The sequence below is a fragment of the Sycon ciliatum genome, chromosome 1, assembly GCF_964019385.1.
Source record: "Sycon ciliatum chromosome 1, ocSycCili1.1, whole genome shotgun sequence".
Classification (NCBI taxonomy): Eukaryota; Metazoa; Porifera; class Calcarea; order Leucosolenida; family Sycettidae; genus Sycon; species Sycon ciliatum.
In genome coordinates, this window is record NC_088643.1 from 92371552 (window position 1) to 92388781 (window position 17230).

A 17230-nucleotide genomic window follows, 5' to 3' on the forward strand; every position below is an offset into this window, starting at 1 on the left:
GACATAATGCTATGATGCATAATTGACGAAAAACCCATTTTCACGAAAGAAAAAAGAAGAAAAAATTCACGAATTGGGTGGGTCAGCTTTTTCGAAATTAGGTGCGGCCATGGCCAGACTAGACCTGACCGGGTACGGGTTTAGCAGCCGGTCTGGCTTTGGCCGGATCCCTTTTTCGCCCAGAATGCCGGATTTTGCAGCCTAACTTCAAATTGTTCCTGGGGGACACCCCCAGACCCCGTGCTACAACCCTGAGGCTGAGGAGTCTGACAAGCGAACTACCTCAGTACTTGTATCTGAGGCGGTGCATGCAACGTGACAGTCACACGATGTGAAGACAAATAATCGTCGAATATGGAATGTTCCGCATGACGAGCCCTGAGTGTAAGAAGAGTGACCATGGTGACCAGCACTGAACATTGACCCAAGTGCTGTAAACGCTCAGTGGCGCAGATGAGTCCATACAGAGAGGGGCTATAGTTGAGTGTGGATCTGATTCCAAAGTGCATGTACACACCATACTGTAGTAATTTCACATCCAGCACCAGCATCAGCACCCGCACCAGCATGAAGTCACTCAGTGTACTCTCAGCAAGACTGTACGCGTGACCATACAGCCGATAACACCGTGATACACAATCATAAACACTGTCGTCTACAACTGAACCAGTGGAAATGCAACACAAGCACAACGAAACATGCCAATGACAGGGAATAATCAAGCAGATAAGTGAAAATAAAACTATGGCATGCTGGTTGTGAAAGCACTGCTGATAAAAACAATCTTGACATGGTGGCATCATGCTCACAACAAAGTCGAAAGGTGGTAGCAGTGACAGCACTATACAATACCAAACAACTAAAATTCTATTACGTTGCTAAAAAGAAGTTCTATGCGATGGAGGTGGGGGAAGGGGTCTAAGAACACATGGCCAACACGCCTGGCCAAACAACACATAGCCATTGTTACTTGCTACAAGTATGATATTTCTAGAACGAATATGTACACAGTGGAACGTCATTCCACCAGGATAACACAGCACCACACTACCATCAACTATGGCTCTTTAGTCGTTGGAAGAGCTTCAGCAAGCTCGGCAAGGCGGATTTGGCTGTTCTGGAAGTACTCGTTCGGATGGTTGATTGATACAGTTCCACTGGCAACCTATGGACATGCCACAGACAGCAGGAAGCAAGAAAACCAGTTAGGTGCAAGCTGTGAACAGACTAAACTGTAGTACATTACTCTCCTGAGTGGCATATGCTCTTGTGGGACTGCATTAGCAGCCTGCAGGGTAGGATACCAAATGTGATCTGCCTGGGGATAAAGTGCACCGTCAAACCCAGCTCAACATGTTTTAGCATGTCTTTCTAGCCTTTGTTTTCAACGCTGCCTGCACACTCTACCTCACTGATGCTAGCATCATAACATTGAAGCACAGCAAGGCAAGTTTTTATTGCCGAGCTCTGACAGAGCCATGGCTCAGAGACATTCAACGGTTGTCCATATTACGTTTTGTTTGTTTGTTGCATGGATGGAGCAAATAGGATTTTCGGTCTTTGACCATTTTGGTGGTGGGTCTGATCTACTCACCTCCCACCGCTCTGGGAGCTGCACGTGTGCCTTGATCTTTGAGGGTGGTGGCATTCCTACGGTCTAACCGAGTCTCACGCAAACCTTGAATTCATTTATTTATGTTGCTAACATGTGTATGACAGCATGGAGTAACATCATACAGCAACATCACATGATGTCAAAAGTGAATACTAGTAAGCAAATAAATAATTGCTCTCTATATCAAAGAGATATCACACGGTGATGGACTGTGCCTGGTTTCGGTATTCCGTACATGTCCCAAATCACCACGCAAATCCAGTGAGATGTTCACAGCCAACACAGCCATCAAAGGGAGGGCCATTGAGCACACGCTCTCTCGTAACGCACTGCTGTTACCATAGCCCTGATCCTCGCCACAGTCACCTAGGTACGAGAGTATGCACTCCGCTTGAGAAATTTGAATTTTGCACGTGACATGAATGCCGCCCTCTTAGGCTGCAACCACACTAGGTACAAAATCACGTACAAACGGCATTACAGTAGAAATCATCATGCCGACGCGTGCGAAATGCAAAACGCGCTTTGTAGGTTTTCAGCAACTGGCGCACCCCTGTAGAAAGCCACGTTTGTCGTTTTCGCGCTCCTTCTCCTGTGTACAACTTTGTTTTGTACCTGGTCATCGTACATAGCATCAGCTTCAGCATTGTTTTTGAATTTCCCGGTCTTTTCCAGCGCATGGTACACGCTTTGATACGACAACGTCACGTGCTGGTCGCGTGAAAACGTCATCTATGCAGACCGAAAAGTGTAGTGTGGTTGCGTACCGACTTGTACTGAGATATGCATGAAAATTTGTACTGTGATTTTTAGGGCTGAAACGATTATACCGATAACTCGCATATCGATCGTTAAGGGTGCAATCGATAATCGTTAGTGTTCGAAACGAGTGCTAATGATTTTTACGCATGCATATCAGCAACAGTATTCTAGCCCTTGCACTCCATCCTGTAGTGAATACAGGTGCAATCATGTACTTTCAAGCGCAATAAAATTGATTTGTGGCTTTTAAAGAGATCAGGAGACTTCTGAAGGCTTTGTCTTTTCGGTTCATTTGTGGGGGAGGTCGGAGATGAAAGCAGTTGCCAGAGGGTGGTGACAACATTCTTCACTCTGGAAACAACATGAAATACTCTAGTTCATGTTGAGAAAACAAGCCACATGTCAACAGTGCGATGCGGCAAGTTTCTAATGTAGCAAAGGCATTGTGGAATTTCTTCATTATCTGGTGTTCGAGGTACACGAGTAGGGCCGAGAAAATCGATAAAACCAATATATCGACCGTTAATGATATTGGTTGATCGTTAGGAGTTTTTGAATGATCGTTTCAGCCCTAGTGATTTTTACGTAGTGTGGTTGCGGCCTTACTGAGTGACCAGGTGCAAGCAGCAGCGAACGCGATGCGCTGTCAACAAAATGTACTTTTTTTTAAAGATCTCAGAGTTTTGAGGCATATCTGGACATAGTACATCCTGGTTGTGTTCACATGAGTGTTATTTGTTGCGCGCGTTTCTTTAAGCAGTTTCTTTAAGCAGTTGCAGGTGTTGGAGGCTGTATATATTCGCACACGTGACCCTGTTCTATGCAAGCAAAAAGAAAATGTTGTAGCACTCACACTTTTTAAATAATACGCACTCACAGGTTTTTGTTCACACGCACTCACAGCTGCCACATTCATCTACTGCTACCATTCTCAGATACACTGCAAAGGTTCACACTACACGCATTATGCATAACCGCTAGCTGTGCTGCATTCTCACGCTTCTTTTCATATTACTCTAGCTATATAACTGGTTGTTTTAGTGATTCTTACTATGTGACGATGTTCCACTGATGATGGTCACACGAAAACGTTCTGGAATTGTTTCATTTTAATTGTTTATACATGGTTATGAGTGCACAATTGATATTTTTCATTGCTATTTTTAAGAATGCCAATACAAAAACAAAAAACGAAAAAAACAATCGAGTGCAAAATTTCGAATACTCGCTCGTTTGAAATTTTCGAACGAATACTCGAATATTCGAACTAATCGATTCACCCCCAACTGTCAGAAGTACGTTAGTACGATTTCTCGCCCTGGGTTGATTTCAACCCGGGTCAAGCGCAATGCGTCATGTAAACGCGCCATTCATTTTGTGTACATGGTGGGTTGAAATCTGACCCGGGTCGAACTCAACCCGGGTTGAAACACCTCATGTAAACACAGCCTAAAAGAAAATACATGTAGTACTTGTACATGATGGTGAAAACGTACTACTTGAAGTACAAGGTTGTAAATATATACGAAATGTTTACGCTACACTGCATATCGGATTGGCGGAGTACAGAATAGTTGTACATTTCTATGAGTATGCACGACTATGTGAATTAGAATGTACACTAAAGGTGTACCAATGACAAGCAACTATTGCACAATAGGGAGGTTTCGCTCTACGTAATTACTGCAAACCACCCAATGTTTGCGTCACTAATTTTTTGCGATCTCTCAGAACCAGCGAGTTTACGATGGCAAATGTTCGCGGAGCACTGTGGCCACACATATTCGAGAGGTAGACTAAGGTAGTAGAGTATGGTTGTGTCTTTGCAGCTCCTGATCTTGAGTGGTCTTTGAGTAGATTGTGCGCACTGCGCTTCGCCCCAGTCATGCCAGCCAAGCAGGGTGCTTGTTGTCGGTGCAACGGCACGAAAGGCACCTGCTTGAGCTGTGCCTGCGTGAAGGCCAGGCGCAATTGCCGAAATTGTTCACCCGCCAACAAGAACCGCTGCCAAAACCTCCACTCTGCCTCGGCGCGCAAACCGCCCAAGCCTCAACCCACGAGTACGAGTACGGTAACGGTCAGTGGCGGTACGGCAGACGCGGCGATCGCACGGAGCCAGAGAGCAGCCACGGCCGAGGAACTCGCCCCTGCGGTGCTCGATACAGCGCCCGTCTCCAACTCCCAACAGCTAGTGTGGGACTTGCTCGAATCCACGGAGCCTGGAACGACGTGTGCGGATACTCATACGGGTCGAAACCAAAGCTCATGCCCTGCGGCCGAGCTGGGGAACTGTGCGCAACCTATTCTTTGTCCTCGAGATGAGGATTCCGTAGCAATAGCTGAGGATGCTGCGCTCCTGGCGAATTTAGCCAACAGCCAGTCAGATTTTCACCGCCAGACTACTGCTGTACCAAGTGGCCAGCCAAGTGGGGAAATGCCCGATGAGCTTTGTCTGCCAGCTTTCCTCCTGCTCCTTCCCCACGCTTTTCTTTGGGACAACTTGACGATGACGAAACCACCAGAGTCATCAACTTAGCCTATGATACGGCCGTCCACTTCCGGCCCAATGCCTTCTGCGTTCCCAATGGATCAGTCGGCCGCCATTTCATTCTCCAATTGAGCAACTACCTCGCCTACTTTGGAAATGGTGGACACTATGAGGGTATAGCCTTGAAGATAGCCATGGTTTTCCAGCAACTGCTCCTGCAGAAACCATACCAATCCAAGACGCTTTCGTTTGGAGATTGCTTACAAAGACGTATGACCCCGTGGGAACAAGGTGACATCAAGAATCTTCTCCACGAGTGCTGCACAATCCAGGGCCAGATTGAGGACGGTACATCATCCAGTACGAGCACCCATCAGACCCAATGCCTTGCCCAACAATTCGCCCACAAGGTCACCAGCGGCAAACTGCGCCAAGCGTTGCGCCTGCTCGACGAAGGTCCAGGAGGAGGTGTGCTGCATTTGGATCAACACATTAACAACAAGCCGGTGCGAGACATCCTGGCTAGCAAGCACCCCCAGCCAGCTCAATTGTAAGTAGAGGCAGTCCTCCCAGGTCCTCCACCGATCGCTCCACACCCAGTGAGGTTTGCCTCGTTGGCGCGAGATACAGTATGCAAGGCAGCATTGCATACATATGGTGCAGCAGGCCCTTCAGGGGTTGATGCCAACTGCTGGCGACTTATATGCACATCATTCCGAGATGCATCCGGTAGAGTAGAATGGAGGTTGGAAAAGAAAAGACGGCAGATGGTAGTTTACAAACGCTGGTCTACCCATTTTGGTAAAACGTTGATGTAATGTCCGTTTTTTTGCAATATTTTACGGTACGATGTACGATATATTGTGGAAACCATATCTCATGGTCACACATAATACCGTACCTCTACCAACTTCTAACAGCATCAAACCGGGTTGAGCCGATAAAGGGAAGTAGAATCTACCGTTTGGGGTTGAGAACAAATTTCAAAAAAACCGAACACATCTACCAAAAACTGTAAATCGAAAAGGAACGTCCCTAAGGCTGGCTTCACACTACATACCCAAAAACGCTATTTCCAGGGAAAACCTGACGTTGATGTGCCCCCTTTGCACACTGCATGCATTCAGCACCATTTTCGTGCATCCTCCCGGGCCGATCCCCAGCCGAAAAACGCAAAACGTGTCGTCTATAGAGTGCTAGGATTGTATTTTTCATCGTAACGTTGCTTACATTGTGTGTTGCTTCAAAGTAGCGGCCGCAAGCAATCTGATAGTGGTGGTCCTTAACCAGGCCAAGGATCTGAGCACAACACATGGAAAAGACAAGAAAGAACCTGAAGTTTAGCATCATTTCGACGATGAAAATTCATGCAACTGCACTTCGAAGTATGCTTTTTGCCCAGCGTGGTGTTACATAGCCATACATAGCCATTATAGTGCGTTCGTTAGTAAATCGTGGCATTTGTCACTTGTTACTTGGCTCCTGGCACACACAGACAGACACACAGATAGATACACAGACAGACACACAGACAGACACATATACACACATATACCTACCTCTGTTATGACGGACTGCGCTACTCCGTAACGCTTCAACTTTGCCCTCGTCACATCCGGATCCCAGTGTCTGAATGGGCACCCTGTCAGCAGAACAATGAATCCGAAAGACACATGAACAAGCTTCAGAAGTTGCAAAAAAGTCACCTTCAACACAAAATACGGAAAGGCAGTAAGTGGAGAAAGGGAAAAAGAAAGAAAGAAAGAGAGAGAGAGAGAGAGAGAGAGAGAGAGAGAGAGAGAGAGAGAGAGAGATAGGCCACAGAAAATTACAATGGAGATCATACACGCCTACGTGTTTGTGTGAGCACTGAAGTCGTCTCGACAAAGTAGGATCTACGCCCCTATGGCAAAGAATTGCACTAACCAGACAGCATACAACTCAGCCTGTTAGTGGGCCAGGCAGGATGATACTACTGTAACAAACATGCCAATTACATAGAAAGTGATTGTAGCTGTGTGAGTCACCAGCGTGCCAACGCCACACTACTACCAATGGTCACAAGGAAGCTCTGCACACACATGTATGGCAAAACACTGATATCACTGATAGGACAGAATGCGTGGCATGTAACTCGGAGGAGCTGCTTGCATACCATGCGTCTCGTCACCAGTGGGAGCGTTGCTAGTGATGATCTTCATGCAACTGCAAACACAGGCACACAGGCACACACAAGCAAACACACACACACACACAAGCACACACACAGAGCTATGATCCTTCACCTATCAGGAGACTACAGCATGAAAGCCTCGATTCACTGAAACCAAGCATCAGAATACAGAGAGATTGTTGATATTGAAGGGAGTACACTTTATAGGAGCGGAGAAGAGAGTCTGGCCATGATGGTGAAAAGAGTCTAGTGATGCAAGGAATATTCGAATTATTCGAATATTCTAGAATACTGACACCGAAAGGAATATTTGAATGCAGGCAGCAACATTCAATATTCGAAAGTTCGAAAAAATTCGCACTTTTTGGTTGCGGTGTTTAGCTCTAACCTTGATCTCCTGAACAGTTATGATGATGATGGTGTAGAAATTATGTTCTGGGAACTGTGACGCTTATTATTAGGTAAAGGCTGCGGGTATTGACTATCATCATGATCTGTATGCAACATGAACGTTGGGTCTAATTGAGTGAAGTGATTGAGGCACATCAGAATATAGAATATTCGTTCGTTCGTCAAAGCAATATTTGAGAGAAAATTCGTTCGAAGAAAACACCATTCGTTGCATCACTAGAAAAGACATCGCAACATATGCAAGAGCAATGGGCGGAGCACGCTAATCCCAAGCAGTAGGTTGGCAGCTCTGACACACACGCGCATACACATATCAACAACAGCAGCAGCAGCAACAACAAATAAATGATTGGCCAGTACCTGTATGGACTGATGCTTTTCCGCTTTCCTTCTTTGCCAAAGTAATGCCGAATACCATACGCATAACCGCCCTTTTCAAACTGTTAGGCAGAGAGGAAAAATCATACTCAAATCTCGAGAGACACACCCGGCAGTTCTAAACCACTTTCACTGACAAAAGTCAGTCGTGTTCAATTCGAATTTGTATTGATTTTTACAAGGCACACAGCCATCTTTGCACCCACCAGACGTCTTGCTACTGCATAGCACACAACTCTCAGTGAAACTGAGTACCTCACCATGTACCATGTACCAGGGAGTAGTACAATCTTGTACTACTCCATGCCATGTACGCCAGTCACAAGAGAAGCACGCAAATCTGCAAGTGCACTAGCGTACACCCATGTGACCCTACATTGTCCTGGGCAACAAGTATAGAGGACTTTCCATTACATCACCTTTTTGGCGCCTTCCCGGTGTCCACCCAAAGATCAACCATAAGACAAGTCCGTGTCCTACGGTAAAATGTGCTTGGGTGGCAAAAAGAGAATCAAATGTGTTGTTCGGTGTACGGTTGAAAATGATGTTGCAGGCCGTCGCGCGCAGTGGTGAAGCACTTTTGCTTTTCTTTGATGTGGTGAATAGTTTCGGTAAGTCGCGAGGATTACTAGCCGCAGTTACTCTACTGTTTATTCCAGCCTTGAAGAGGCGTTGCCGCGAGAAGATTGACAGAATCCGTGGGCCCAGTACATTGATCCATATTTACCTATGGACGAAGACCTTTCAGCCAATCCCCCTGCGTTGGGTATCCAGGCCTCTCTAAATATTTAGTGAATGTCCCCAGCACATATGCAAAGGACTCTCTAAAGTCTTACAATAGCCCTGATGGATACAAATGCATGTGTCTCATTGCTGGCTGGGTTGGCACATTATCGTGTCTTGCCCAATCGAAGGAAGAAACAACAACTGTCGACAAAATACCTTTGCAAACGTCAGGCACTCGCGGAGTGTTTTGCCGAACCTGTCCATCCTTGGGTAGCTGCTTAATTACCTGGAATTGTTCTTGGCGCACACTGCACTTGCATGGTGGGCCTGGGAGAAGCATGTTCCCATGCTGCTGCAGTGCAGTGTTGTTTTTGACTGAATTTACGTTGGAGACTGAAATGTGATGTGTGCTGAATGTCAACACCTACACCACTGGGTCACTCACCAGTGGCTGGTACCGTCAATGAACACTACACGAAAATAGTGTACATGGATTTTACTTCAGCTGGGCAGAAATTGGAGCACCGTGCCCATAACCTACAAGTAGTCTCACTTCTCTTTCGCTGCCTGACTCTCTGTCTCTCTTGCTTCGCATGCCTGTCAGTGTATCCATGTGTGTGTGTGTGTGTGTGTGTGTGTGTGTGTGTGTGTGTGTGTGTGTGTGTGTGTGTGTGTGTGCGTGCGTGTGTGGGTTTTTCTTCCTTATCAGTACGAGTATGACAATGTTGACATGCGGTGGCTGGTAGCACGAAAGCTGACAAAGTCAAACACGGCCATCATCATCATTGCTCCTATGTAGCCAAAAAGTTGGTGTAGTGGCGAACTTAGTTGTCCTGATCTTAAAACACGCTGATGAATGCACATTCAATACAGCAATTGTTTTTTCCTGGTCGTCCCTCGACCTGGCATTCTCCATAAGCAGTTGCTGATTACCGGTAGAGTGTCCTCCATTACTGCCTTTGCAAGAGTTACACAAGAAGTAAGATCAAGATGATCCTCACCACAAGAAGATCAAGAAGCTGAATACATGTACCTAATTGACCAGACAGACAGAAGATGAGGTATACTAGTATGTGCCGGAGCAGATGAAGAACTGCACAGCGCAGCAACCAAGTGGGAAGCAGAAGAAGATTGCGCAAGTAGGTCGATCAGAGTATTTATCCATGACAAAGGAAATACACGTTGTGCAGAACATGAGGCATACACACTGGCATGGAAGAGATGATGAGTTGCACCCAGGGCCAGTACTAGAATAGCTAGCACTACCAGTCACGTATAGGTACGTGCATAGAGCTGGGTACATTAGTCATTACCATCAGCATCAGCACTATCAATCATCAAACTCCAGCTATACCTTGCACCCCAACAAACTAAGTAAGTTCATAGTGTTCGGAATCATCTTCGTGTTTCCGCCTTTACTGGTGCTGCCACAAATGAGCTGAACAAGTTGGTTAGTTAGTTCGATACGTACTGGGGTGACAGGGGATGATCATGACTTTTCTCTTCGCCAACGAAGTGATGGAACGATATTCGTGTACTTCGAAGTATTTGCATAAGGAGCGAAGTTCTCGAGTCCTGTGTCCGTCATCCACTGGTTCCGTCGTTCTCCATCGTAGGGAAAACGATAACAACTCAAAGACGATCCAGGTGTGGGAACATCCGATCGCGAGCAGCCCTTTGGTATTCTCAAACTACAGTACGCAAAATGGAACTGCTTTCGAAAAACACTGTTTCCTTCCAGTGCAGTCTTCTTTTTTTGCCACCCAAGCTCCGTTTCAAGTCCGGTGATCGGTGGTGAACTCGATGATCTTTGGCCCGAATCCTCATAGGCCGCACGGTATGACTCATTGGAAAGTCCTCTATAGACAGCATGCTCCTTTGCTACTTTGAACAGTAGCTGATATTAGATGCACCGGCACCTGGAAATGAAAATGGAGTTACTTTACCACCCAGACTCGGCAATACTGGGAACCCAGAGCCAACAGACATACCAACAACCTCAGCCATGAAAGCTATAGATAATGACACACTGGATTGTGGAGCCGAAACTTGTCCAACTTCCAGGTACTTTGGGCAAGAAGACAATCTTCTCACACACACACACACACACACACACACACACACACACACACACACACACACACACACACACACACACACACACACCATTCAGACCGTCAGGGGTGCATTGAACATCCAATGAAAACAGAACAACATGGGACGTAACATACCTTTTCCGGGCCAACGCGTGCAGACTGTACAAATTCAGACCTCCAAAATGTCAGTGCATCGTTGAGCGTGACACCAATGCCCTGATGACAACACACACCACAAACGCATGCAGATTGCACAATGTCAGACCTCCAAAATGCCCACACCACTCAGAATCGGCTTACTAGTAGACCATGTGTGTGTCGAATAATTTAAAAAAAAAACACACACATCCCTGAGAATACAACCTCGACAAAGCTTGAGATGAAGAATGGATGTGCTCTGCAGTCCCAAGGCAGACCCAAAGCTCCCTGAGTTGAAGGTAAACAGCTGGATGGACTTGTGTGGTGATGGAGTGGCAAAAACCTTGCATCCATTCAGCATAGTTGCTGACAGTATATTTCAACAGCTGACGGTGGCAACTGCAGCTGTCTGCGAAATATCAAGTTGAACACAAGCCCTGCCCAAACGATTTTTTTAAACAACCTAAACATTAGCGTACCTTTACGAACAGACCAAGCTGCATGCGACTCTGATGTTTAAGGTGATGTCTATCACGCAGTGTCTCGTGCAAATGGCGCATGCACGGTGCATAGGACTTCCGGGACAGCTGCAGCAACAGGCATACAGTTCACACAGTACATGTAGTTGGCAATCAATCATCAAAGTCACATTTCTGAGCAAAGACATATGTCCCGGTTAGAGGTTTTCTCCATTTTATAACGCGAAGTCCATCATCCGCACACCATAATGGTGTTGCTAAAGTGCATTGTAAGTCATTGTAAATGTTACATTCAGGTACCAACAGGCACAATACCTCTGTGCAAATCTTACATCATCAAGTTGATTGAGAGAGATAGTACCAGTGACGTTCGTGTTAGGTGTTGCATAGTCCTCTCCTGTGTAGAGCTGGCTGTACACACACACACACACACACACACACACACGCACACACACACACAAGCGCGCACACGCATACACGCACACACACAAGCGCGCACACGCATACACACACACACACACGTGCACACGTACAACACAATGAATACTAGTAGGTTAAACCCACACACTTGCACACAACTACAATTCAGTGTGGAACAGCAAGGTGCAGATGGATGCAGTAGCCGGGAGATAGCGCTTAGATGACCTCACCTCCACCGTAAGACACATTCAGGACACGGGCAACGGGTAGAAGCACGGTAATAAATAACAGTTCTTGACATATAAAGCACACTAACTTATGACATCACAAGTAGCATATCACACATGGCGATAAGAAGTTAAGAACCTCTAGATCTACCGACGGGAATTCCTCACCATCTGAAGAATGCTCACTCCAACCTCTAGATATGCCAATAAGAATTCCCCCGCCGTCTGGATAATGATCACTCAAACCTCTAGATATATCAATCACATACCTGATACCCTTCAGAAGTGGACTTATCCTGGAGTCATCCTCCACAGCTGGTAAGCTACGAGCAGTCATCTGCAGCACAGGACATGAGTGATGAGAGCTAGGTTCGACATGACGCGCAAGCCTACACACTCCAACTCTGTGACGTACATATATACGATTTAGATAAGCACAGGTCACCAGTGTTGAATGCAATGCCCAGTGCTTGCCGGTCAATGTCTGTTTTCTAAATCTATTCTCAGCCCTTCGTGCATAAACTCAGTGGAATTGTCACATGCACGCGTGCACGATTTGTGATTAATCGCTCGAAACTACTTGAAACGCCCCATGTACGGTAGGGTGTATACACACACTGACACTTGGCAGGCTGACAACTTACCATCAGTGCTCTCTGTAAGCGAGTTCGTAGCTCATTGCTCAAGATGGAAACAAAGTCGAGCAGTGGTACAAAAGCAATGCCCTGGCAAACACAAATACAAACCACACAGAGAAGAACTTCATTGAAATTTCAACACAAACAGCTGAGCTATCACAGCAAATTTCACTAAAGCCATTGTTCTAGGTGCTTGAATGCTACTTGAAGTAAATGCATTGAGAGAGAGCGAGGAGAGAGAGAGAGAGAGAGAGAGAGAGAGAGAGAGAGAGAGAGAGAGAGCGCCTTGAGAAAGAGAAGGAGAGAGAATGAGAGTCTTGAGGGAGAAAGAGAACATGTGCTATGTCTTACCCCCTTCAGAAACACTCTCCTGCGGCTGACAAGATCAAACGCCTGAACAAAGGGAACCTGAACATCGAGCACCAAAACACACGATTAATGGATGATTAAAGGATACCATAAAACAAAATCCAACAGAGGTCCATTCAAAATGGAACAAGAGAGCATGCGTACGTGCGTGGGGGAGAGAGTTATAGATCCTGTGGATAGTTTCGCATGTCTGCAACCCACAGTTGATTGGGACCTCGTAGCACAACATGGCTGCAGCGAATGGGGCTTTCGGTCCTTGATCACTTGGTGGTGGGTCTGATTTACCCCCCCCCCCCCCCCCCGCTTTAAGAGCGGCATCTCTAACTTGATCCTTGAGGATGGTGGCGTTCCTGCAGATGCGGAAAACTCAGCCTGAGTCTCGCATTCGTGAATTTAAGTTTTAATTTTATAGATAGAAAGAGAAAGAAAGAAAGAAAGAGAGAGAGAGAGAGAGAGAGAGAGAGAGAGAGAGAGAGAAAGAAAGAGATAGATAGAGAGAGAGAGAGAGGAATGGGATAATCCAAATCAAGGTGTTATGTTGAGAGGTATGATGAACTTGCCTTGTAAAATGGTGTCGCTGTCAAGTCCTCGAAGCGACTTCCTGTGCTGCCATACAATTCTTTCTTATGTGCAGTTTTCTCTTCTTCAGACACCTAGGAAGATAGAGAAAGAGACAGCAACAGCATTTGGTCTTAGATTGCCAAGACAGTCTTGGCAGTCTGCCTACAAGTAGAAGTTATGACTCGGTCTGAAAATGATATTTAAAAAAATATGATTGAAAGCCAATATCAACCCTGATCCTAGAACGAGCGAGGCCCGAGAAAAACATCAACATCAACAACAACAACAACAACAAGAAGAACAACAACAACAACAACAACAACAACAACATCAACAACAACAACAACAACAACAACAACTTACACTGTTATCTCTTATTGGCCACTGGCTATCGTGAGAATAAAGATTTGAAACAACAACAACAACAACAACAAACGCGCCAACTGTACACGTACGTGCCAGTCTGCATTTCTTCTGGCAGTGACATGGGAAGAAAAGAATGGACTTTGTATGGTGTAAACACTTGCAGGCTCCTATTGAGTGTGAATGCTAGCAAAATAAACCAGCTCACCTCATCATAGCTCATCTTTGCTGTAACAAGAAACTGCGCTATGTCAGACGGAGATGCCATCATGGCTTCAAAGCGGTATCTAGAAAAGAGACAAGCGGTAGTAAACACTTAGGAGTGTTTGAGGAAGAGTGAATACCTACATGTATGTGCAGAGGGGAGTGTGATGGACACATCCATACAGTACACCTTACACAGTGTAGATTGAACCCATGAAACAAGTGTTGGCAAAAACAAAGATTCTCCAGAACTCAGGCTCCATGCAAGTGATCTTTTCGTGTTGTATTGTATGTAAACAAAGCAATCACACCACATACCATGCTTTTTTCCACAGAAAGCAAAACAATGAATTGGACAACAATCCAAAACAGCAGAGAAGACAATCAAACATATGCAATGCACTCACAGGCAAAAATACAAACACATACTTCAGTAGAAAAAGGAAAATTATATTATTACGCGTACGCGTGCTGTGGTATTATTATTATTATTATTATAGAAAAAGGGAGCATGTATAATGACTAGGTGGGTCCTCACCGGAACAACTCCAGCTCATTATCAACAAACCACCGCCGAAGCTCTTCCCTGGTTTCAACGGAGAGATGCAAAATGAGAGAAAGCAGCAAAGAAGCGGACCACATGATCAGGCAACCCTGTGTTCGTTAACGACGGAACTATCGGTGGACTGAAAAACTACCCAATCTAAAAAGTTGATCTCAACTCTAGACACTGTACAAGTGATAGGCTATCAACACTGAGCAGCTGAGCTATATCGGAATTAGTTGGCATCATATGTACCGGAATAGGTGTCCAGACTGAAGAGTAGTTTGACCCATTTGAACAATTTCTATGCAAGATACGGGAAGCGCTCAATAATGCAAACTTACGTCCTGCAGAAGGCCAAGCGGAGGATAAAGTGTGAGACGTGATCCTTTCTTCTCTCCTCGTACATTGCTTTTGCCTGTCTCTCCTGCACATCATCTTGTGCTGCATCGCCGATACGAATCGTTGCAGACTCCCCAGCATTCTCTTCTTTTATTAGAGACTTTGTCTGTAGAACACATCAACGCACTGGACTTCTAACAAACGCTCACTTGTTGGAATACCACAGTAAGTAAATGCACATACGTACAGCTTTCAACTTGGCTCACACAGACATGCATACAGACACACACACCATGTACCACAGACACACACACACACACACGCACACACCTCCCCGCTTTAGCATCCTGAATACTCACACTGAGATTGAGCCGCTTAGTTGTGATATCTTTGATTGCATCCTTCAGTTTAGTCCCTTCCCGGCCGAAAGATGCCTTAGCGTTTGATAGGCGACTCAAAACTAAAGACATAACACAATAGGACAGTATAATCATTGTTTCCTCTATCAAAAGTACATGTAACTAAAAATTGTTGTTACCTAAAATCCAACAAATAAATCACATGACGTTGGTTGCCTGGGACTACAAAGACCACCACGCGTTTAGGCCGACTTTCTGTACAGACCGCACAGTAATGTCGGTCGCCGAAGAACTGGGGGGTCAGCCTCCTAGCCTAGACCGTTCTTATTTCCATGCACTACAGTCTATGCACAGTTGAGTCACCGTGTATACATTGGTATGCTGTGCTTGGTGAAATGCTAGCCTGCTCGTTCTTCGGTGCCCGACAGTACTGTAGTGCAGTCCATCAATGACCTGTTGGCAATGACCTGTTGGCAATGACCTGTTGGCAATGACCTGTTGGAATATATCTGATTACCAACTGACGTCTGTAGCTCTCTGGCATGTCGCAAAGGAACTTGCTTTCGGAGAAACATTTTCAGCATGACGCACCTAAAAAAAGTGAAGCTTGGATACATCAATACCGGTAAAAACGACAGATCCGCAGTGAATCTTTACGATGGGGGACATGTTCACCGCACCACACTGTTACCAATATGCCAGAAAGGCCCGGGATCGGATATCGGACATTTAGCTCACTTGCCAGGCTGCTGATCCAAGCTTCACTGTAGTGCGCAGAACTGTTTGTACAGCTACTGATGCGGCTCTCCCGATGTTGAATTGAGTGTGATGTGCACAGTTTGCCTACATGTGCACAAATACCGACTGGTAAATTCCAATACGCTGTGTAGCGCGCGAACACGGCAGGTGGCCATTGCCTGCTGGTATCTATACAGGCTATGTACGCACAATAGAGAGACTACGGTTATCAAAGCTGCTCAGTGTCTATGATTTGACTTGTGTAAGAAATTAATTTGTTCAATGCCTGGTCTCAGAAATCGGTGTAATGTACCTTCATATCGATCAGCGGCAAACTGGCGAAACTCTTCCAAGGACAAATTGTCAATGGGTGGGTTTTCATAGAACTGAAGAGGATGAGGATACTCGTCCTTCAGCTTCTTCACGACATGTTCAGCTGACTCTACTCGAGCGGAACGACGAGCTCTTTTTGTCTTTGGGGCGCCGAATTCCATTATTTCGGATTCTTCCTGCGACTTAATACACCATTGCTAAGGGACGTGAGTTGGGTCGGCCTTACACCTAAACAACGTTTCCAAACTCAAGAACTAACTTCAAAGAGAAGCAATGCCATACAAATATTCACATCATGGATATTCCGAAATCTCCACACTGCATGCAGCAGCGAGCTTGCGAGTTGTGCTGATCGTCGTCTTCTTTCATTCTTTCCCGCCATCTGGGCTGTTGCTATCGTTACGGTTCGTCCCCAGCTGCCATGCCAGCGCTATCATGGCTATGCGGACCGTTGATGTTGATGGCCGATGCCACTTGACTGGCCTGGACATACCGGACTCCAGTGGCAGCACGACATGCCACACACAGCGGGACGAACGAAATGACTATTATATGGACCGACGCGACGGTACGCGGTCATATATTATAATTATACAAGTACAGTGCGTATCGGTTATAGTGTGGTCGTATACAAGAATATACTGCCTACAAGAATGAACACTCATTTTTTCATAATCATAACACCTATTTTATGTGTATATTTATTCTTACAAGCAGTATTATCGCATAGTAGAATATATCGGCCCTAAGAATGGATTTTGTGTAGCAAAATATGCCAGATTAGTGCAAAGTGTATCGCCTGTAGTAATAACATCTGTGCTCTGTGCATGCTCAATACAATAATATTCAACACAAAAAGAGAGTTA

At 45.6% G+C, this 17230-nt stretch overlaps 1 protein-coding gene across 1 annotated transcript; it reads right to left on the reverse strand.

The window, feature by feature from the left end:
• Positions 1-568: 568 nt before the first annotated feature.
• Positions 569-16680, reverse strand: LOC135806508 (DNA primase large subunit-like). The gene is made up of 17 exons (XM_065320700.1): positions 16345-16680; positions 15294-15394; positions 14937-15100; positions 14587-14634; positions 14053-14131; positions 13481-13573; positions 12903-12959; positions 12558-12638; positions 12183-12250; positions 11599-11677; positions 11267-11374; positions 10785-10865; positions 7810-7889; positions 7021-7070; positions 6425-6507; positions 6096-6164; positions 569-1165 (listed from the first exon to the last, which is right to left on the reverse strand). Exons 1-17 carry the CDS (start codon positions 16523-16525, stop codon positions 1058-1060), a joined length of 1530 nt encoding a protein of 509 aa, XP_065176772.1. The 5' UTR covers positions 16526-16680; the 3' UTR covers positions 569-1057.
• Positions 16681-17230: the final 550 nt, after the last annotated feature.

Coding starts and splice junctions, on each gene's coding strand:
- LOC135806508 (XM_065320700.1), bottom strand. CDS start 16,525: ATGGAATTCGGCGCCCCAAAGACAAAAAGAGCTCGTCGTTCCGCTCGA. Junction 14,132..14,586: donor AATGAGCTGGAGTTGTTCCG/GTGAGGACCCAC, acceptor TCTCTTTTCTAG/ATACCGCTTTGAAGCCATGA. Junction 12,639..12,902: donor GGAGAGTGTTTCTGAAGGGG/GTAAGACATAGC, acceptor TGTGTTTGCCAG/GGCATTGCTTTTGTACCACT.